This window comes from Penicillium expansum (genome assembly GCF_000769745.1).
Source record: "Penicillium expansum strain MD-8 chromosome Unknown contig268, whole genome shotgun sequence".
NCBI lineage: Eukaryota > Fungi > Ascomycota > Eurotiomycetes > Eurotiales > Aspergillaceae > Penicillium > Penicillium expansum.
The window spans coordinates 595,625-616,374 of record NW_015971324.1 but is presented as its reverse complement, the minus strand read 5'-3'; the positions used below and the strand labels follow the sequence as shown (position 1 = coordinate 616,374).

Here is a 20,750-nt window from a genome sequence, read left to right as displayed (position 1 = left end):
ATAAATTGGCCCACCTTCACGTGTCACAAATATATTCTTATCAGATTCCATTCCCGGTCTCTTCCAAGGTCTGTCCTTCGCTCCAATAACAAAGCCCCATTACAAATGGGCAATCAAATCGCAGAGAATGTTCTAGGTACCCTGGGCGCGGTGAGTGACATTTTCTCACTAAGGTTGGTAGATCAAACTAACTATTCATTCTAGGTTTGCTGGTCTATCCAAGTATGCGGTTGCTTTGTACGAACTGTCTTTGAGCCCGCGCTAACCCCTTCCGTATACAGCTCCTTCCTCAGATAATCATTAATTACAGGAGACATGATACTGAAGGGCTACAAGGGTCAATGATGCTCTTATGGGCTGTCGCAGGGGTTCCCCTCGGGGTGTATAACATCGTGGAGGAATTCAACATTGCCCTAAGGATTCAGCCCCAAATTCTGACAACACTCAGTCTCCTTACTTGGGCACAGTGTCTTTACTATGGAAAGGTAACCCCTTTTTTTATCCAACATGATACTCGTAATATTCACTCAGCCTCAGAAATACCCAATCATGAAATGCTGTGTCGCAGTCACTTCGCTTCTACTGCTGCTGGGCGGCATTGAAGCTGGACTCATATTTGCCTTGCGGGCTGCAAAGCGCCATGGACTGGAATGGCCTCTCATCGTGATGGCAGTTCTAAGTGCATGTTTACTTGCAGCAGGTGTACTGAGACATTACTGGGATATTTATGTCCACCGGACCGTTCGGGGAATCAGCTTCATATTTGTTGGAATTGATGCTGCGGGTGACTTGTTTTCGCTCGTCTCTATTTGTAAGTCAACTTGATTGTCAGGCAGAGATGGTCAATGGCTAATATGCAAGCAGTGTTTGGATCGACTATTGACGTCCTTGGGATTATTATCTATGGAACTGAGCTTACACTTTGGGTGGGCATATTTATCTGCGGCGGTATGTTCAACCTCCGGCCCTGGATTAAAGAGCGCATTACGCAGCGAGATGGCAATCTCCAGGACCCGGTGTCTCTGCATCCAATGCCATCGTCTACTTCTGTGTTCAGGACCGCGTCCGGATCCCAAGTGATGGAAAGGAGGCCATGGCAGAGCTCATGAGGAATTAGCTATTCATATTTTGAATACTTTGACATCAAATTACGACTACTTATCTATAAAACAAGCGGTTGTGTTTCTTTCATTGATGCTGTCATAATGGCCACTTTCGTCTCATATAGTCCTAAGCAGTTCGACAACTGCAAACTAGTATAATTTTGTGGGACTAAAGGTATGAGGTGAGGTTGGGTTACACAATTGGAGCTGGATAGAGCTGGGTGGAACTGGAAATTATGGAGACTGTTAGGAGCGGCTGCCAGATTCAGTTCTAACTTTATCTCAGAGGGAATGCGCCTGAAAAGAGTTCCATCGCATCCCGGACCTGCTTGCCTTCTCGAGTCACATATTCCAATTTGATTTGATTTGATGTTGGCCATTTGCTCTGTATTGATGAAATTCCACAGAAGCCCGCCTCCAAAGGAATACCTGGACGAATATTCACTTGGCGTTATTGTTATGCGGATATCTCTTCATTTTTCGTATGGCTGTGCCAAGGATTCTCATCATCACATCTCTGTCTGGCTACATTATCCTATTTATTGTTGCCCCCTGTACCTATGCGTGCACACTCTAGGCTGGTGGACGCCAGTGGCCCTTGCCTACAGTTTTGCCTTGCTTGCCTTCGGACGTCTCCCTGTATCAACATCAGACCACCAAGGAAACTCGTGCGGTGCGTCACCCTCAAGAGTTGCATTGAAATTTGGTTTTCGTTTTTCGAAGAATGCTTTGATGCCTTCCTTTGAGTCCCTATAACACGATCAGTGTCATTTCTATCTTGTGAACCTTCCCGGCGAGGCTTGATGAAACGAGTAGGAGAAAACGTACCTCCCGCTAAACATGTGGTATAACACTGCCGAATCAACTAAGTGAGTCTCGGCACTCCCTGGATTCCGCCACATAAGTTCCCGCGAAAGATATGATGCCATGGGGCTAACATTCTCTGCAACTTCCATGGCAAGCTCCAACGCACGCGCAACTACCTGATTTGGATCAGGGTATGTCTCCTGGAACAACGTCCCAAAATGCGGCGACGTAGGTGGGAAGGTGCCACCAGTGGTGATTAAGTAAAGAGCATTGGAATAACCAATCAACCGCGGGAGAAAGAATGAAGAGCTTGATTCCATCGTCAGACCCCGTCGCGGGAAGACAAATCCATACTTGGATTTCTGGCAGCCAATGCGTATGGCAGCCGGCAGAGACATTGTCATACCCAACCCAACAGCAGAGCCCTGCATGGCCGCTATAGTAGGCTTCCGGCAGCGGTGGATGGCCAGGGCGAGACGGCCGCCGCTATTGATATCGGTATTAGTAAGATAATTTGATACAAGAGCTATGGGCTGGGGCTTTGTTGTCTTACCTATCGCGATGGTCCTTGTTTCTCTCCTTCTCCATTCCACTAAATCCTCTCTCAAGGTCTGCACCAGCACAGAACATTTTGCCAGCCCCGGTAAGCACCACAACCTTGACGCGTTCGTCAACATCAAACATAGGGTATATCTTCTCAAACACATGCATCATCTCTAGAGTGAATGAATTGTGCTTTTCTGGTCGGTCCAGCGTCACCACAATAACAGGGGTAGCTTCAACGGCCCCAGCCGGGTGGTGGGAGACTTTAACATCGGTCAATGGAAGAGTTTCGTAAGACTTGGGAATATCGATAGTGTCTGGGTCGAACATCATTGTGGTTGCTGGAGATGAACTATATTGCAGTTACCTTGTCATTTGCTGAGATATATTGCTAGCTTATATGTCAGGCCACGCTTCGGCTTTCGCCTGGACATGCAGGCTAGATCACTAATCATGAAGCTTAGCGAAATCGGGCCGCGGTTAACATATCCATTGCGTGGGTTTGGGATTACATTATCTCGGAATATATTGAAAGCTAGGAGTAACATGTGTCGTTGGGGTTAAGGATTGATCACTGGACTCATCCTCGATGTAGATACAAGCCGAAGTAGTATCGCCATAATCGGCGATTTTCATAACAACGCCAGCATAGCCTCCTAGCTCCTTTTTGCCACAGAATAGGGTTCCAGCCATCTCTGGGTTGATTGAGTGTCGGATCCATTTTGGGGTTTATGCTCGGCCGTTCTTCGCGTATTTTTCCGGAATATGCCTATTTCTAGTGGGGGTATGAATTGTCGGACGTGGATTCATGAGAGAGGAAATGATTTGATGGCTTTCAAAATGAACTCTGCCTAAATAGACACATCACATCCAATTCACCGCGTCATATGTCTAGCAAATGCCACAGCCATATACTCTGTTGCATGATCTGGTGGGAAAACAGCCGATAGATAGGCGGTCCATCCCGGAATATCACTGCAAAAAGTATACGCTCTAACAGTTTCACACCATTCAGGATGCCAACCTGCAAGCTCCCAATCCAATACTGCAGTGACATGGCCATGATCGTCAACCAGTATGTTTCTCGATGCCAGATCGCCATGCGTGAAGACCGTACTGTCCTCTGGCTGTTTAGGGGCCGTATAATTTCGCAGGCATTCTGGGTTTGAGGTGGTCAATCTCGAAAATAAGTGTTCGTCGAGGCAGATTGGGTATCTGGTATACATATCTTTATAACTGAAATGTCCCCGATGTTCATGTTTTAGCCCTCGTAGTTGCTTTATATATCCGTGCAGTTCCTGTGCGACGGACATTTTTTGTGATGGGATCATGCTGGACCAGGCATTTTGTAGCGTGCGGCCTTCAATATAGTTCATTAAGATAGACTTAACGTCACTATCATGGATTTGGATTTCTTGAACATGTGGAATCGGGATGGTTGTCTTCTCGGCTATATAGCGCATATTCTTGGCTTCAAGTTCTATATCTTGGGACGGTCCGTATTTAAGCAATTTGTCATTGGCGACTCGTACAATCCGTCGAAGTCTCGGTTGTTGTCGCTCTAAGTGCCTCCACTAGTTAAGATGATGGAAGTATTGGGGATCACTTTAAACATACTTACCCTCGCTAGAGACATCCATGGCGCCGACGTGTAGAAGTAGATCATAAGATAGCGAGGTACTATTCTGGCCATGACCAATCACTTGGCTGGGAGTGGTCAGATATGCAGTTGGCTGAATGTAGTAACCTTGGAAGTTGTAATTAGCCCATAGTCTCAGAGTCAATTGTTCTGTCGGGTACGTAAGGCGGAATCGAGTAACTAGGACGATTTATAAACAGGAGAAGAATTATAGATGATAGATAATACACCGGGTTGAGATAAGAGCACCATTCATTTTTCTACTCTATGTGGCGTGAATAGTCATAATCAGGAAAGCCTAGGTATATAGGCTACCCCTCATCTATCTGGTAGACAAGAATATTTAAACGAAGACCTTAGCCTCGCCGGCCTTCAGCTTGCCAGCATCAACAAGGCGCTTAGCCTCGCCAGACCAAGCAGTCTTGACGGCAGCACCATCGGTGCCGGCGAGGGTGAGCTTCTCAGCCAGAGCGGCGAGCTCATCAACATCGATCTTGCCCATAATGAGGTCGACATCGGTGAGGACACCGTCGATATCAGCGGCAGTGGGCTCGCCGGCGGCGAAGTAGTTGACATCCTTGACGGAACCCTTGAGGATACGCTTGTTCTTCTTGGAAGCGTTCTTAGCGGCCTCCTTAGCCTTCTTGTTCTTCTCACGGTCAGCCTTGGCAGCCTCCTCAGCGTCCTTCTTGCGCTGCTCCTCGGCGGCCTTGGCATTCTCCTTCTCTTCCTTGAGACGGCGCATCTCTTCCTCCTTGGCGAGGCGCTTAGCGTCCTTGCCGGCACGAGCCTGCTGGCGGAACTTCTTAATACGCTCATCGGAAGCGAGACACTCGTCAACGAGCTCACGCAGACGGACGGTGTCCTCAGTCTTGCGCTTGCGGCGGGCGTTGGCGTTCTTCTTCTCGACATGACGCTTCTGGTCACGGCTCTCTCCATCATCAGGCACATCCTCATCGAGATACTCGAAAGTCCTCCAGCTGTCAACATTGTACCAGAAGTTGTAGAAAGTCTCGACGTGCTCCTGGGTGCTGTTCTCGTCTCCGAGTGTGGGCACAGGCTGCTTGTTGGAGAAGCGACCCTCGGCAACAAAAACGGGGCCCCAGGCCTTGTAGAACTTGCTACCAGTGACCTTCTTGGTGGGGGCCTCAACATCGGCGTTTTCATCGACGGAATCGAACTGGCGACGACGAGTGGGGTCGAGAAGCAGATCGGTAGCCTTCTGGATACACTTGAAGAAGCTGTCGTTCTCGTCGCTGTTACCCTGAGCGGCCTTCTTGTCAGGGTGGTGGCGCAGGACCTTCTTGCGGTGAGCCCGCTTGATCTGCTCGGGGGTTGCGCGCCAGCGGTACTTCTTCAAACCCAAAACGGCGTAGTGATCCTGGCCCTGCTAGGAGTTAGATAGTGATCGACCAGGATAAATGTTGCATTACTAACCTTCCAGTCCTTGGCCTCACGGGCAAGCATCATAGGGTCCTCATCTTCAGAGATATCATCATCCTCCTCAGTCTCAGTCTTCTTGACGTTGTTCTGGGCCTGAATGCGCTCATCCTCGGAGAAAGTACGGTTGTGACGAGACTAAAGGGTGGTCAATTTTGACGAAACAGAAAAATGAGTGAATTTGGAGAACTTACTCGGCGAGCGTGAGCCAGGAAGTGCGGGCCAACGGGCTCCACGTTGCGCTTGGTGGCACCGGAAAGAGCACCGACAATCTTGAAATCCTTCTCGCCAGCCCAGCCTTGAGGCAAGGTAGGGAGGGAAATGTCAACAACTTGAGCAGCAGCCATTGTAAATGGTATTGGTGATGGTACCAAGTTGTGGGTGGAGAGCGTTGGGTCCCGCGATGGAATTTTTTGCATACCTTTTTTTCTGCCCCCAATATCCGCCCCTCCAGCCAATCACAGGTCAGATGTTTTGGAGGTTCGAGATTGGCGATGGCGCCAGGCCTTACTTTCTTCTGTTAACTTGTACATTCAAATCTTCTGGCCTCGTCGATCTGCATTCTTATTCTAACAATTGTAATTCCTTCATCGCATCCACAGTATCAGCCATAACTTTATCTCGTCTCCTTGTCTGTACCGACCATCCGCCACGACAATTTGCAACCTGTGCTTCTCTACCTGTTCCTACATAAACCCACGTCTATACTTCTCTGTGCATTCCGCTTCTCACTATGGCCGCCTCAACTGCCGCTGCCGCTAAGAGTGCCTATCGACAACTCCTCCGGTCCACCCGGATTGTCTTCCACAGTTCGTTTGACAAACACAACCGCCACCGAGGCATCTGTTTCCCTCGTACTGACATCCGCTATAGACGATCTCCCGGTCCTCACCGCTGCGCGCCAAGAAGCGCGCCAGAACTTTGAGAAGAACCGTCGCCCGGCCGTCGACACTGGAATGCAAATCAACCACGCGATCGAGGTTGCGAACATCCTGCGTCACAACATCGTCCAAGGCTCGAGGCAGCAGGGAGATGAAACTGCTAAGTGGGGTATGTGTTTCATTGATCTCGCGATTTAACTTCATGACTTGGTACCTATGGCGCTCATACAACTGTTTACTAACAAGATATTGTTTCTCCAGAACTCAATATCCACGACCAGATCGAACGCGGTGATAACGACTCTATCAAAGTCGGTGATCAGGATGTTAAGATTCACAAGGCTTGCTCGTCATGATGGGGGAGTTCTCCCTTACTATGATGCTCAGTTGAATCTGAGCGCACTCTCCGAGTCCATTCAAAGTCCAAAATTGACACTGAAAACGACGTCGAAGCCAGTCTGTGAGCCTATGTCAAACCAACGGCATATGAAACACTACACTAAGCTACGACAGTGACCGGACATGTATTATAAGATACCCGACTCTTTTATCCATTGGCGTCTTCGGGGTATTTTCGATTGAAGTACATAGATCTGCATAGAATAACCCAATCCTTGACAACGCCCGCTCCAAACCCTAAGTTACATACGACCTCGATTTGATTTAATGGTATCTCTGCGCACAATTTGTTCAGTCGCCATTCATACTGGCATACTGGACCTCACCCGACCCGGGCGGCGGTGCAACAACATGAGGCTGAGCTTTCTCTTGGCCAGCACCCTCGCCTGCAGAGGTAATGGCTCGTCGGTCTGCTTGCTTACCTTTGCCAACCGATCCCACAGTCTGGCGACCCTCGCGGGCATTTTGCATTCTCTCTTCGCGATCCAGATTATCCAGTGGCTTTGGTTTTCCCCAACGAACACGCAGAGGGCAGCCCTGAATGATAGCCTTGCCTTGGCAGTGGTTTGCCGCGGTTTCGGCGTCCGAGCGGTTGACGTAGTTGATGAAAGCACAGTGGGAGCGGTGGGAGCAAATAAGTGACCGGAGCTGCCCGAATTCGCTGAAAAATGTGCGTAGCGCGTGTTCAGGCAGATCGTCTTCCACGCCTGTAATAAACAAGGAAGTGACGTTGGGATCCGCAGGGGGAAGAATATCTGCAGCTGAGGGCGGCAACTGGGTGGTACTGGGGAATGGGCGACCACCACGACCACCACCTCGTCCTCCACGACCTGGAAGGCGGTTTCCGACACGGCTTTCACTAGTACGAACCGGACCGGGCCCATTTCCATAGCGGCTGTTTATTCGCGGTTGATCTGTTGCCGTACTTTCCTCTCCTTTCTCTTCCTCGGTGGGTGCCTCGATCCGTCGGGGCTTGCGGTAATATGGTTCGCTGTTGGCAAGTCGTCGCAAAAGCTCGCGAGCCTTGTCGTCTGTCTTTTCGTACTCTTCGATGGCACCACGGCCCTCTTCGATTTCCTTCTCATTGTTCTGCGCGTAATACTCGCGATTGATGGAGCTTTCCGGTCCTGGGGCGACCATTTTGAGAGCAGCATCACGGACAGCAAGGGGAAGACCGAACGACAAATCTAGCATGCAGCATTGGCAGCAGTTCTTCAAGCGCGCGCATGTGAGGCAGATGATGGATCGCTTTTGGCGGGAGGTCCGATCGGCCTTCCAACGGAAGATGGTGAAAGGGCGCGTGCACTAATTAGTTAGTATTTGGTTATGAACTAGCTTTGAGGAAGCAAAAAAAAAAAGACTTACAATCTTGCATTCTGCGCCATGATCTTCCTTGATCATTTGCACGTAGGGGTTTTCGGGAAGGCAGTTCTCACAAACAGAGGGGAAGTCTGTCGACTCCCAGCCGGATCGGTTCAAATCATGCTTGATTTGGGGAGGCATGTTGTATAGTATGGGCTTAGTCGATCCGAGAGGTGGGAGCTTCCAAGGCTGGATTATCAAGATCAATGGAAGTGGCGTGTGGCGTAATGTGGCTAGTGGATCACGTGCATCCTGGCCCTCAGGTCACCTTTTTTTCCCACCGGGAGGCAGTGTCCGACTCAGCCACAGGACCGGAACTTGGTGTCCCGCGAGGAAAAAAGAGTGTGGCCACTCCCCAAAGCCCCCCCCCGGAGGACACTAAAGCTCGGTCTAGTTGTTCGGAGGAACCCCTGATTGGCTCTCCACTTTGGATTGCCAAAAAGTTGCTTGGGATTCGACTCTTATTTATTTCCCCTTTCTCCTACTTCTCCAAGTCGCTATCCATTCCCTTCACTTGTGCTCTCTTGCTTCGCTTCTCTTGTGGTAACTCCAGTCTTGGTTCACCTTGTCTTTTTCTCTTGAAAAATCTTGGACATTGACGCTTGTTTGCCTCTTTTTACAATCTACCCCTTTTTAATCTTTGCGACTCGTTTCTTCACCATGGCTCCCTCTGCATTGGAACGTGAGGATAAGGCGCGTGATGCCGCCTTCAACAAGGCTATGCACGGCAAATCTGCCAAGGCCCAGGGTGGTCTCGCTGCCATGCTCGGAAAGGACACCACCGCCCAGAAGGCTGCTGTCGATGAGTACTTCAAGCACTGGGACAACCAAAGCGCCGCTGATGAGACACCTGAGATTCGTGAGGTATGGGAGTGCGCATCTAAAACAATTGATTCCTATCACTAACAATTCCCGTGTGATAGGCCCGCAAGGCTGAATATGCTACCTTGACCCGACAGTACGTTCGGAAATAAACCCCATTGATACATGCTCGTCTTACTGATGATTCTTTGCAGCTACTACAACCTGGCCACCGACTTTTACGAGTACGGATGGGGTTCTTCCTTCCACTTCTGCCGCTTCGCCTACGGTGAGCCTTTCCACCAGGCCATTGCCCGCCACGAGCACTACCTTGCCCTCCAGGCTGGTATCACGGAGGACATGAAGGTTCTGGATGTTGGCTGTGGTGTCGGTGGTCCCGCCCGTGAGATGGTCAAGTTCACCGGTGCTCACGTCACCGGTCTGAACAACAACGACTACCAGATCGACCGCGCTACCCACTACGCGCACAAGCAGGGTCTTTCGGACAAAATGGCCTTCGTCAAGGGCGACTTCATGCAGATGAGCTTCCCCGATAACAGCTTCGATGCCGTGTACGCCATTGAAGCCACCGTCCACGCCCCCGAACTTGTCGGTGTTTACAGCGAGATCTTCCGTGTCCTGAAGCCCGGTGGTACCTTCGCTGTGTACGAGTGGCTCATGACCGACGAGTACAACAACGATGATGCCGAGCACCGTCGCATCCGTCTCGGTATCGAGCAGGGTGACGGTATCTCCAACATGGTCCGTATCTCCGAGGGTCTCGAAGCCATGAAGAACGCTGGCTTTGAGCTGAAGCACCACGAGGATCTCGCTGCTCGCCCCGACCCCATTCCCTGGTACTACCCGCTGGCGGGCTCTTTCAAGCACATGGGTTCGGCCTGGGACTTCTTCACCATCGCCCGCATGACCTGGTGGGGCCGTGGCCTTGCCCACCGCTTCGTCGGTGCCGGCGAGTCCATCGGTCTCTTCCCCAAGGGTTCCCAGAAGACCGCCGACAGCCTGGCCTTGGCTGCTGATTGCCTCGTTGAAGGTGCTCAGAAGAACCTCTTCACTCCCATGTACCTCATGGTCGGCAAGAAGCCTGAGTAAATCCTGAGCAACAACGGTGTTAACGGTCTTTCTGTGTAAAAAATATTACCCCTGGCGTGCACCTTCTTCCCTGGTACCCCTTATCACATTTTATTTCATCTTCTTTATTCATGTCACCCTCCGCATGTCACCAGGGGTTTTTTCTTGGCTCAAATCTGACCCAATGTCGGTAGAGAACGAGCCGCGTGCCGCTTTCTCCTAATCGATGGTGTCATTAATTTTTCCTTCTCTTGTTTCTTTTACCTGTCAAGATAGCATTGTAATAGTCATTGAGTCAAGAATAACGAGCAAAGGATTGGTATTGTTTTATGTTACTTTGATCTCTGTACGGAGTATTCGTTGCGCACATACTGTTAGAACTAGATAACTAACTATGGTATACAAGAATAGTCGGCCGCGCTTATGGCCTCGTGATGTCTTTTTAGCTGGTCTTTTTAGCTGGTCTTTTTAAGATGGTTGTTCTAGAAGTCTTGTCAGATGTATAGAAAGACGGTAAAACAAAGCATACTTCGTGCAAGGGACTTTTCTATGTATAACCTGTGATGTATGTATTTCATTGATCTCTTTGGATCACTGCCAAAGCGGCTGTTGGGTAGTTGAAGAGCTATCTATGGACTGTTATGATCTGCAGAAGATTTTTTTTCTGAACAATCCACCCTCTTTGTCATATCATAGGTATCCCGAGACTGGGGGGACAAAGCTCGGTGCGAGTCCGTCCGTGTAAACATTTGTATCATATAAATCCCTAGCACCATACGCACATAGCAACTCTACCATAGCTGCACCCCTTCGATGAGAAACATAAGAAGCCCACCACAAGATTGACTTTGATGAATAGCATGAAGTTCCCCCAACAGTGAGATTTGGATCTGCTCCACGACGAAGCAGTAATTCCGCCACTTCAACGTTACCTTTCCAGACAGCCATATGGAGAGGGGTCTGCCCCATCACAGACTCATTCACATCTAAGCCCATGGCAATCATCTTACCAATGAACGAACAGTTCATAGACACAGTCGCATTAAGCAGTGACGTTTCCTTTTTCCAATATGAGACAAGAGGGTCTGCCCCATGATCAAGCAGAAGTTCAGCCATTTCATAATGTTTCAGCTTCATAGCCTTCGCCAGAGGTGAGAGCGGTTTTCCTGAGAGGCGGATTTTTGAACCATCAAAATTGCGTGCGTAGTCATTAGGATTGGCACCACAGTCAAGAAGCATCTTGATCGTATCGTAGTGGCAGCTTGATATAGCCCAGAACAAGATTGACTGGTTTCGCAATGCTAGTTTTGGATCTGCGCCATGCTCAAGAAGTAACCGCACAAGATCATCCCTACTAAATGACCCAATTGTGCTGTGTCCCCGAACAGCAAGCCAGAGAGGAGTGATCCCAAAATCTGGATCAGTATAATTGGGGTTGGCACCATTATCCAGCAACAAGGACAAAACCTCGTTACTAGGAGAGCGGGGAGCACGTCTTGGACGGTTTGTATATATGGGAACTCCAAATTTGGCAACAGCGAGGTAAAGCGGGGTTTGAGTGATCCTGGATTGAGTCCCGCGTGCTTCGGTATCAGCACCTTCATCCAGAAGCATCTTCATGACTCCCTTGAGCCGAAGTAGAGTTGCAAGATAGAGTGGTGTCTGATTCTGTGAGTTCCCCATGTTGATTTCGGCGCCTAGCTCCAACAGTTTCTTTACTTCTTCGGGTGCTCGCGCTTCTATCACGGCCAGACAAAGCGGCGTGTTGCCCCCGCGGAATCTTGTATCAATATGGACACCTAATCGAACCATCTCTTCAAATAAAGGTGGACAGCCGGTAGTGGCTCCTAGGTAAAGAAGCATAGCGCCATACTTCTCCATGATATGTGGATCTTCCAATACCATGGTCAGTTTGGGAAGATCGGAAGCTAGAGACTTGGCTGGCTTGCCTCCACAGTTACAGAACCCAGTTCTCTCAAGGATACCGCTGCGACTCAGCAAAAACAGGGCACACTCTATATGGCCGTTTGCCACTGTGGCAGGCACAATCAGCGCTATTTTGTGCATATATTGTTTGCAAGTGAGATTTTCATACTCTCCCGTAGTAAGAGTGTAATCCACACACGGGATATGGCCACCCTCGGCAGCCAGGCGGAGAGTGGCTTTGCGCCCTGGTTCGTCCTCATTCATCAGATTTGCGAAAGTGGTTTCCCACATAATTTCAGGACGAAGACCTCTTCGTACAAGGTCTTTCATCATATCCAAGTGGCCGTTTCTTGCAGCCTGGCCAAGAAGCTGTGCATCACAGCGATCGTGGACACATCCCTCGTGAAGATCAGCGCCAGATTGAAGAAGTGTATCGATCATAGGGACGTGACCCCCCTGAGCTGCCCAGCAAAGTGGAGAATGAAATATTTGACAGCCGTGTGTTGGAAATCTCAAATCTCTCGTTATCTTTGACGAGTGTACTGCCAGAGACTTCTGAACGACTGTATCATAGCCGCGGAAGGCGCCGAATGCCAATGACGTTTGACCACAATGTTGTGCGTTGAATTTGTACAAGCGGGGTTCCATCTGGTTATAGAGCCATTTATTTGTTTGTGAGAACGCATTTAAGTCTTTTTGGGTTGCGATAGAAGCGTCGCTGTTGCCTGGTTCGGTTGCGGCGAATTCGGAGAAGAGGGAGTCGATTATAAGCAGCACAACCTCAACGGGTAGATCTAGGAGTGAAATCATATTGTAAAGTAAATAGAGGTAAGTGACCTAGTATGAAAATTGTTGTGTGTTGAACACACAAGATCTCTAAGATGTTAGCTGACTGAACTGGGGCTGAAAGCTCGGGCACCCATCGCCCTGTCCAAGTGAGGAGTCGATCCTTACCTAATGTAATACCACCAACCTATGTTGTAGGGGTCAGGAGTATCCAGTATATGGGTATAAATTTGGGAGTGTAGAGACTTGTAAAACTGAAGTGTGACATGATTGATTTCTAAAGGGGGGGTTAGTATGGTGGCACCATGTAGAAGGCACCTGGCGGCTAGTTACTGAGTTACCTTGGTTACATGACTGGAGTGCCTGAACTTATAGGCAAATATTCACTGCATTTGAGGCAGTTGTGTTCACGCCGGATATCACACTGCCTAGCTCATCTTGAAGTAGAAGGGTTTCTGTTTTTAATTTGTACTTTTCGCTATGGGACTCTCCAGATTCATGAAGGCGTGATCAAGCTTGTCGCTCATTTCACGGTTGGTACATTCTAGTTCACGAGATTCTGCCGCGGACGGACCGCTTTCTTTTTCGCTGCTACGGCGAGCCGTGTATTATCCCTACTCTTGGCACTGTGTAGGCTCCTGAGTTGGCTGGGTGTATCAAAATTCTCACCTCTTCCATTAGCATGTGGTCCCGTTCTGAATGGGCAACCTGTAGCATCTATAGTATATGTGATTAAAAGCTTAGATATCCATCGGTCACCTGGGGGATGCATGGATGGAAAGGTCGCATGTGTCAGGAAGGAGTTTGGGTTGTTTTCCTTTGTTTCCTCATTCATAAACTGACAACTAAGGGGAGAAGGAAGAGAAGAAGAGCTGGTGTTTCTATTCATGAACTGTTATTATTTTAGCTAGATCTGAGACAAACAGGTAGTATGACCTAAACTTTAATCCAACGTTAGACAAATAGAAAGCACGTTTTCCACGTTTTTCTATATCCACCTATAAATCTTGAAAAGAGAGGGGATATCTAACACTACTAAAAAAGCCACTGAAAAGAAAGGTAAAAAAGATCACAAGACCGTATAAGCGGCCGACTATTGTTGTAGATATATATATGTAGCTATGTTGACCAGAATACTATAGTTAATGGGTCTATACAGTCCTTCTCAATGAGAACACAGAGTGGTGAAGATTCCAGAGTTAAGTTTTCAACGGAGAAGCCAAGAAAAGGTAAGCATATATCCCTCTGGGCAAAAGCTTTTATACGAAGTATTATACGAATTAATATGTATAGCTATGTAGCTATCCGGATAGCTATTATCACATTGGTAAAAGCAGCCCATTGTATGGTTAGCCAAGTATTGCACTTGACCCAGTGAGCCCGGTGACTAGCCAGTTAGGGCACGGACAGCAACAACGTGCAACGCAGGGACCACCAGCGGGCAGGTACCCGGACCACCATCTGTTATTCACCCAATGAAGACCACCTTGGTTTAATTCAATTCAGGTCAGTTCAGTTCAAGCCTTGACTCTTCGGGATAAAAGGCCTGGAAATGCAGCCAGTTAGCCATGCATCGATCACAACGTGGTATCGGTTAGAAGTGCCGTGCAACATAGCGCATTCTTTCGGTAGATGAGGGGAATGTTATGCGTCTAAGGCTGGCTCGAGTATAAGATCGCATGTCGCCCGACCAACCCGCTCCTCTATTACCTTTCTCGTCGCAGCTGCTACTACCGCGATCTCAGACATGTTCACCAAACAAACTCTTCTCGCGTTCGTCGGGGCCCTATCCCTGGCCGCGGCCAAGACGACCACTGAAAAGACCCCAACTCAGGCTGAGATCGATGCAGCCCGTGCTACGGTCCTGCCTTACTCTCCTGTGTCAAATGTAAAGGGTTTGGTTTTTGATCGCTTCGTCAACATCTGGCTAGAGAATACAGTTGGTTTTCCCCTTGCATAGATAACAATGGCCACGTGCTCACCCCTTTGCAGGACTTTGAAACCGCTGCTTCAGACGAGAACTTGTCCAAGCTGGCTAAGGAGGGCATCCTCCTGACCAACTACTTTGCCGTCACTCACCCCTCGGAGCCCAACTACTGTGCTTCCGCCGGGGGTGACACTTTCGGCATGGACAGTGACAACTTCCTGCAGATCCCCGCCAATGTCTCAACTATTGCCGATCTGTTTGACACCAAGCACATCGCTTGGGGTGAGTACCAAGAGGACATGCCCTATGCCGGCTACCAGGGCATGAGGTATCCTCTGAGCGGTCCAAACCAGTACGTACGCAAGCACAACCCGCTGGTTCTGTATGACTCGGTTACCGACGACGCCGTGCGCCCGCGCCAAATCAAGAATTTCACCACTTTCTACGAGGACCTGGAACACCACAGCCTTCCCCAACACATGTTCATCACACCTAACATGACTAATGACGCTCACGACACCGACATCACTGTGGCCGGCGATTGGGTCGCTCGCTTCCTGCCTCCCCTGCTGAGGAACGAGCACTTCAACAAGGATAGCTTAGTTCTGCTCACCTTTGACGAGGGGGGCAACTACTCCCACCCTAACCGGGTCTTCAGCTTCCTAGTTGGAGGTGCTATCCCGAAGCACCTTAAGGGCACCACCGACGACACTTTCTACACACACTACTCAATCATCGCCTCCCTGTCTGCTAACTGGGGTCTTCCCTCGCTTGGCCGCTGGGATTGTGGCGCCAACTTGCTGAAGATTGTTGCGGAGAAGACCGGCTATGTCAACTGGGAAGTTGATACCGGCAATGCCTACATCAACCAGACTTACCCTGGCCCTCTGTCTACCAAGAACTATTCCTCCAAGTGGGCTATTCCTGCCACCAAGGGCAAGTGCTCTGCTGGCCATGGTATTGCCGAGGTTGTCAAAAAAACCTACCACGGTCTTCAGCCTACCTATGACTACACCAGCCCTGTACCGTATGACGCGACCAGTGGAAACAACGTCGGCATCAAGTACCACCGTACTCTGGTATGGTCCCTTATCCCTTCTTCCCTTGATGATTTATGCTAATAATTTACAGAAGCACGGTAAGACGGAGTCCGGTATCACTGGGTAAACGAGCGATCCATACATATATGTATGATATACTACTACTTCCATGTCAGATGTGAACATACGCAGTTGTGCTTGTCTACAAAAAGTTGATTGAATGCTATGTTGTTTTACCACGTTAAAAAGGGGTTCTCCGGTTTAATTGCAACCATTGTGAATGTGTCGCATGATTTGACTTCCAACGTATGATACGCACAGACTATGCTGATGAGTATGGGGCCATCCCCAGATTGCCTCTACCCCACGAAATGTATATCTCCGCATTCAAACAATGCATACATATATTGCTCCACAATAATACTTAGATTTTTGATCGATCAATCGCGAATAAACCTAGTACATTCGTAGAAGAGACGTTTCATATGAGCTTAGTCTTTCCCCTTTTCCCCTTTTCCCTTTCTGATATCGTTTGAAATGCGAATCCTTGCGCACATCAGACATTGTATAGACGATTTTATGCTGCGGATGCACTCATTCTATGACATCTAAGATACACGTAAAGTTGGCAAGAAATTTATTTAGCTAGTGCTAAAAGGCATACTCCCCTCTCTTATTATTGGAATAGCGTAGTTTATGTTGAAATTTGGCAAATTGAGTATTCTCCGCCTCATTTCTTAAAATTGAATGTTTTCTTCAACCACAACCTCAACTACGCACATTACTGCTATAACTCGAAATACTCCGATCAACATTCCTGGCTTCTAGACCTCAAAGCAGATCGATTCCCCAAATAATCAGCGATAGTGGGATTGATTTCCAACCTTGGAAGTACCTAGGTACCTACAACATAGATACCCGCTCATATCGAGAAGGTTTGCGGAAAGTTCAGCCATGCCGCAGGGCAATCTATTTTCCATGGTTCCCTCGAGGAACTTGAGGGACGCCAAGACCCTAGAAGCGCCACATCCTGGAGGCTCATGGAGACTTTATGACGTCTTTTGAGAGTTTGCTTTGACTTTCAAAGGCTTTGCCGTGATCTGCAAGCCGTGTGCCGCAAAGTGTCGGCCCCCGGTCATCTCGTATGATGAGTTGTGGAAGCGACGACCCAAAACGCGTGCCTCGGGATAAGTACCTATATGTACTTATATCGAACATAGCATCATCGGGGACAGAGCGCATATTCTCATTCGGGAAGGCGCCGAGGATTGTTGCGGTGCTCATATGTACAACAACTCGGGAGATTATATTATTGGTCTAATAGGAAAATTAATATAGATGTGTACAAAGTATGTGCCTGCACACCACCACGTCTACCAATCTAGTTTGCCAATTTTTTTTTCCGCATGCAGAACTTTTGTAGCCCAATGTCAAATCGGAGGTAAATTGTCCGATAATGCCCGCTCGACTCCAAGAAATTGCCTTTTCAGTATTTTTTACCCGGGATCTTGTGTGGGCCCGGGTGAATATTTTTCTCCCCTCCATTTTCTTTCAATATATGTACTCCATATCGCGAATGTACATATGGCCAAGGTATGCTTCCAAGGTTGTCAAATGCTTCGCTTCGATATACTTTCTTGGAGTCTTGGAATTGTCTTGGAAAATACTTGGAATGCTTGGTCGATGAGCCAAGTAGTGGTAAGCAATTATACCCACCTTGGATGGGTGCTTAACTGTGAAAATCTTCGAAATCAACTCTCTTTGTAAGGCTAATCCCTTCCCAATGCGGAGGTATCTTGGCAAATGGATCCACCCACTTTTTACTCTGGTCGAGGTTTTTGACTTCCCTTTTGACGTTAAAACAGCACATGTCTCAGTACTCGAATAATTCCCGGATGGTTTCTTCGGGAAGGGCTTCTTCGTGCTTCTTCGAGAATTAAAAGAATAAGAAAAAGAATTACACGAGACTTTCTATAGAACGAACTCTCAAATAGAAAGAAGATATCAATGTTGACCTTAGGGTTAGACCTGACGCAAGCCGTTAGTTCATATCTCACAGATTTCATGTCACTACAACCTACGGAGTACATGTACTCCGTAGGTGCCTTGTGATTCCGATGATCATTTCTTAAGACGGCATCCCACACAAAAGAAACCCCGGGAAATTAATGTACTTTGTACTTTGTACGGAGTACGGCTGAACCGTCGCCGTAACCGGCCGGGGTATCGGGAATGGCGATGTTCGGAGGAAAAAGGCAACTTTCACGAGATTTTTCTAAGTAACGTAATATTCGGGCTAGGCTTGAGCACCAATCGGTCCCGAGGCTTAAGGAAAAAAAGAAAAAAAAAGGTGAAAAAGAAATAGAAAAAGAAACAAAAAAGAAAAAAGAAAAAAGAAAAGAAAAAAAAAAGAAGAAAAAGCATTGGACTACTAATTGCGGCCAACGAATGACCATACGAAATCTTCCCCTGATCCACTTCCCCCCCAATTTCCAATTCCCCATGGGTCGTTGCAGGGTCAAGTAGTCGTGGAGGGTCGGATAAGATTCCTCTTCCGGTTATACACACCGTCGCCCGTACCCGCAACCTCCAGACGCCTCAAGGCGCCCCCAGGAATCAATTTGATCCACCCCCCACAAAAGCCATGTGAAAGAAAAAACAACGAAGCCCCTTACATAGCGAATATACACGCCTACAGAATACAAACAGTGTTATTGAATTAGCGCAGTTTGATATATTACCAAGAGCCCAAAACGGTAAATCTAAGCCGCTTGGTACACTTGGCAACCCGCGAGACTTTCTTGTCGCATCCCCGCAACCCCACTAATATGGTCCTTGGCCCCTGCTTGACCCTACTTGGCTCTTCTCGGCCCCCACGGCGGGTCGCAAGACTTGCCTATCCAATGTTGTAGCGCCGCCGATGTCACTCCAACCTTTTCTCCCCTTGGCATTAACCCAATGGATATGAGGACTAAATGCATATAAGGGAACGAAATGTCCCCCCCAAGTGTCTGAGCTTTCTTTTTTCCCCCATGTCGCTTTGACCATTTCCTCTCTCCATCTAATAGAGGACGTTCATCATGTGGACCACAACCTCCGGCTTACGGGGCAAGAAGCTCCATCTTGCCATCACCTTTACATCCGTCGTTGGATTCTCACTTTTCGGTTATGATCAGGGTTTGATGTCTGGTATCATCTCCGGTGACCAATTCACAAAAGAATTCCCCCCTCTCCATGGTGACTCCGAGCACGTCGCCGTCCTTCGTGGCGCGGTCACTGCCTGTTACGAACTTGGTTGTTTCTTCGGTGCTATCTTCACTATGATCTACGGTCAACGCATTGGCCGCACTCCTCTCCTGGTGACCGGTGGTCTCCTTATGATCCTCGGTACTGTTATCTCTACTGCTGCATTCGGCCCCCACTGGGGACTGGGCCAGTTCGTTGTTGGACGTGTCATTTCCGGTCTTGGAAACGGCATGGACACCGCTACTATTCCCGTGTGGCAGTCTGAGTGTTCGCGCGCTCACAACCGTGGTTTCCTCGTCTGCTTCGAGGGTGCTATCATCGCCGTTGGTACCTTCATCGCCTACTGGCTTGATTTCGGTCTCTCTTATGTCGACAGCTCTGTTCAGTGGCGGTTCCCCGTCGCCTTCCAGATTCTGTTTGCTATTCTCGTCACTGTTGGTGCTCTCATGCTCCCCGAGTCGCCTCGTTGGTTCGTTATGCAGGGTCATGACCAGGAGGCCCTTCAAGTCCTCGCTCAGCTTAACGACAGTGATATCGATGCGGATGACGTGCTTGCCGATTTCAACCTCATGAAGGCTGATCTTAAGGCTATGCAGAGTGTTGAGGCTAGCAGCTGGGGTATTCTCTTCACTGGTGGTAAGACTCAGAACTTCCAGCGTATGATGATCGGTTGCTCTGGCCAGTTCTTCCAGCAATTCACTGGTTGCAACGCCGCTATCTACTACTCGACCCTGCTATTCCAGCAGAACTTGCATATGACCGGCAAGCTTCCCTTGGTTCTAGGAGGTGTTTTCGCCACTGTCTACGCTCTGGCCACTATTCCATCCTTCTTCATGATTGAGAGGGTCGGTCGCCGTAACCTCTTCTTGATTGGTTTCCTCGGCCAGGGTCTCAGTTTCATTATCACTATGGGTTGCCTCATCGACTCGAGCGCGCAGAGCGCTAAGGGTGCCATTGTCGGTATCTTCCTGTTTATCTGCTTCTTCGCCTTTACTACGCTGCCTCTGCCCTGGATCTACCCCCCGGAGATCAACCCTCTCCGCACCCGTACCAAGGCCGCCTCCGCTTCCACCTGTGTGAACTGGATCACCAACTTCGCCGTCGTCATGTTCACTCCTGTGTTCTCCAACCAGTCCGACTGGGGTATCTACCTATTCTTCGCGCTTGTTAACTTCATCGCCATCCCCTTCGCCTGGTTCTTCTACTGTGAGACTGCCGGTCGTGATCTCGAGGAAGTTGATATCATCTTCGCCAAGGCCCACGTTGAGGGCAAGTGGCCCTACCAGGTCGCACAGCAGCTGCCTAAGCTCTCCATTGCCGAGATTACTCGGATGCAAAATGATCTGGGTCTTGATACCCCCGACCACCAGGTCATCTCCGAAGCCGAGAAGGCTGAGACTGCCATGAGCAGCGGCAGTGAGACCAAGCACGAAGAGTAAATGCTCCATCGGTTGCCCTTTCTAATGTCGACCGAGAGACATTCGCAGTGCGAATAGGATTAATCATTTGTCTCGGATCTCATATTATCATGTGACCATAGATTCTCTATACCCCCCCCTGTCTGACGGGAAAGCGGGTGGACTAGTATGTAAATAGTCTGCTTTGCAATCTCATTTTGTTTTCTCTATATTTCATTTGATCTAAATACATACCTTTCACCCCTATCAATATTCTATCTAAACGTTCTTGTACTGGGTCTAAACGGTCTAAATACATGAGGCATCTCCGCTGATGCTTCTTGCTCCTGCGGCCTTGGGATCA

General features: G+C 48.8%; 9 protein-coding genes across 9 annotated transcripts; 5 read left to right on the top strand and 4 right to left on the bottom strand.

The window, feature by feature from the left end:
- Positions 1-105: 105 nt before the first annotated feature.
- Positions 106-1,117, top strand: PEX2_079240 (PQ-loop repeat-containing protein; the record flags this gene model as incomplete). Its single annotated transcript, XM_016745194.1, has 6 exons — positions 106-150; positions 205-222; positions 282-485; positions 532-811; positions 865-948; positions 1,011-1,117. The coding sequence occupies 6 exons, from the start codon at positions 106-108 to the stop codon at positions 1,115-1,117; spliced, it is 738 nt and encodes a 245-aa protein (XP_016598112.1).
- A 588-nt stretch (positions 1,118-1,705) lies between these two features.
- Positions 1,706-2,786, bottom strand: PEX2_079230 (Crotonase, core; the record flags this gene model as incomplete). Its single annotated transcript, XM_016745193.1, has 3 exons — positions 1,706-1,853; positions 1,932-2,396; positions 2,464-2,786. The coding sequence occupies 3 exons, from the start codon at positions 2,784-2,786 to the stop codon at positions 1,706-1,708; spliced, it is 936 nt and encodes a 311-aa protein (XP_016598111.1).
- Positions 2,787-4,435: 1,649 nt separating this feature from the next.
- On the bottom strand, positions 4,436-5,879 carry PEX2_079220 (putative ribosome associated DnaJ chaperone Zuotin; the record flags this gene model as incomplete). Its single annotated transcript, XM_016745192.1, has 3 exons — positions 4,436-5,479; positions 5,530-5,670; positions 5,727-5,879. 3 exons carry the CDS (start codon positions 5,877-5,879, stop codon positions 4,436-4,438), a joined length of 1,338 nt encoding a protein of 445 aa, XP_016598110.1.
- Positions 5,880-6,265: 386 nt separating this feature from the next.
- PEX2_079210 (LYR motif-containing protein) lies at positions 6,266-6,769 on the top strand (the record flags this gene model as incomplete). The annotated part of the gene is made up of 3 exons (XM_016745191.1): positions 6,266-6,341; positions 6,406-6,582; positions 6,660-6,769. The coding sequence occupies 3 exons, from the start codon at positions 6,266-6,268 to the stop codon at positions 6,767-6,769; spliced, it is 363 nt and encodes a 120-aa protein (XP_016598109.1).
- Positions 6,770-7,103: 334 nt separating this feature from the next.
- On the bottom strand, positions 7,104-8,315 carry slt11 (Pre-mRNA-splicing factor ECM2; the record flags this gene model as incomplete). Its single annotated transcript, XM_016745190.1, has 2 exons — positions 7,104-8,117; positions 8,178-8,315. 2 exons carry the CDS (start codon positions 8,313-8,315, stop codon positions 7,104-7,106), a joined length of 1,152 nt encoding a protein of 383 aa, XP_016598108.1.
- Positions 8,316-8,834: 519 nt separating this feature from the next.
- Positions 8,835-10,085, top strand: erg6 (sterol 24-C-methyltransferase; the record flags this gene model as incomplete). Its single annotated transcript, XM_016745189.1, has 3 exons — positions 8,835-9,038; positions 9,098-9,132; positions 9,191-10,085. The coding sequence occupies 3 exons, from the start codon at positions 8,835-8,837 to the stop codon at positions 10,083-10,085; spliced, it is 1,134 nt and encodes a 377-aa protein (XP_016598107.1).
- Positions 10,086-10,754: 669 nt separating this feature from the next.
- PEX2_079180 (uncharacterized protein) lies at positions 10,755-12,800 on the bottom strand (the record flags this gene model as incomplete). The annotated part of the gene is made up of 1 exon (XM_016745188.1): positions 10,755-12,800. One exon carries the CDS (start codon positions 12,798-12,800, stop codon positions 10,755-10,757), a length of 2,046 nt encoding a protein of 681 aa, XP_016598106.1.
- Positions 12,801-14,523: 1,723 nt separating this feature from the next.
- Positions 14,524-15,870, top strand: PEX2_079170 (putative acid phosphatase; the record flags this gene model as incomplete). Its single annotated transcript, XM_016745187.1, has 3 exons — positions 14,524-14,715; positions 14,769-15,782; positions 15,835-15,870. 3 exons carry the CDS (start codon positions 14,524-14,526, stop codon positions 15,868-15,870), a joined length of 1,242 nt encoding a protein of 413 aa, XP_016598105.1.
- Positions 15,871-18,823: 2,953 nt separating this feature from the next.
- Positions 18,824-20,428, top strand: PEX2_079160 (Major facilitator superfamily domain, general substrate transporter; the record flags this gene model as incomplete). Its single annotated transcript, XM_016745186.1, has 1 exon — positions 18,824-20,428. One exon carries the CDS (start codon positions 18,824-18,826, stop codon positions 20,426-20,428), a length of 1,605 nt encoding a protein of 534 aa, XP_016598104.1.
- Between the last annotated feature and the right edge of the window lie 322 nt (positions 20,429-20,750).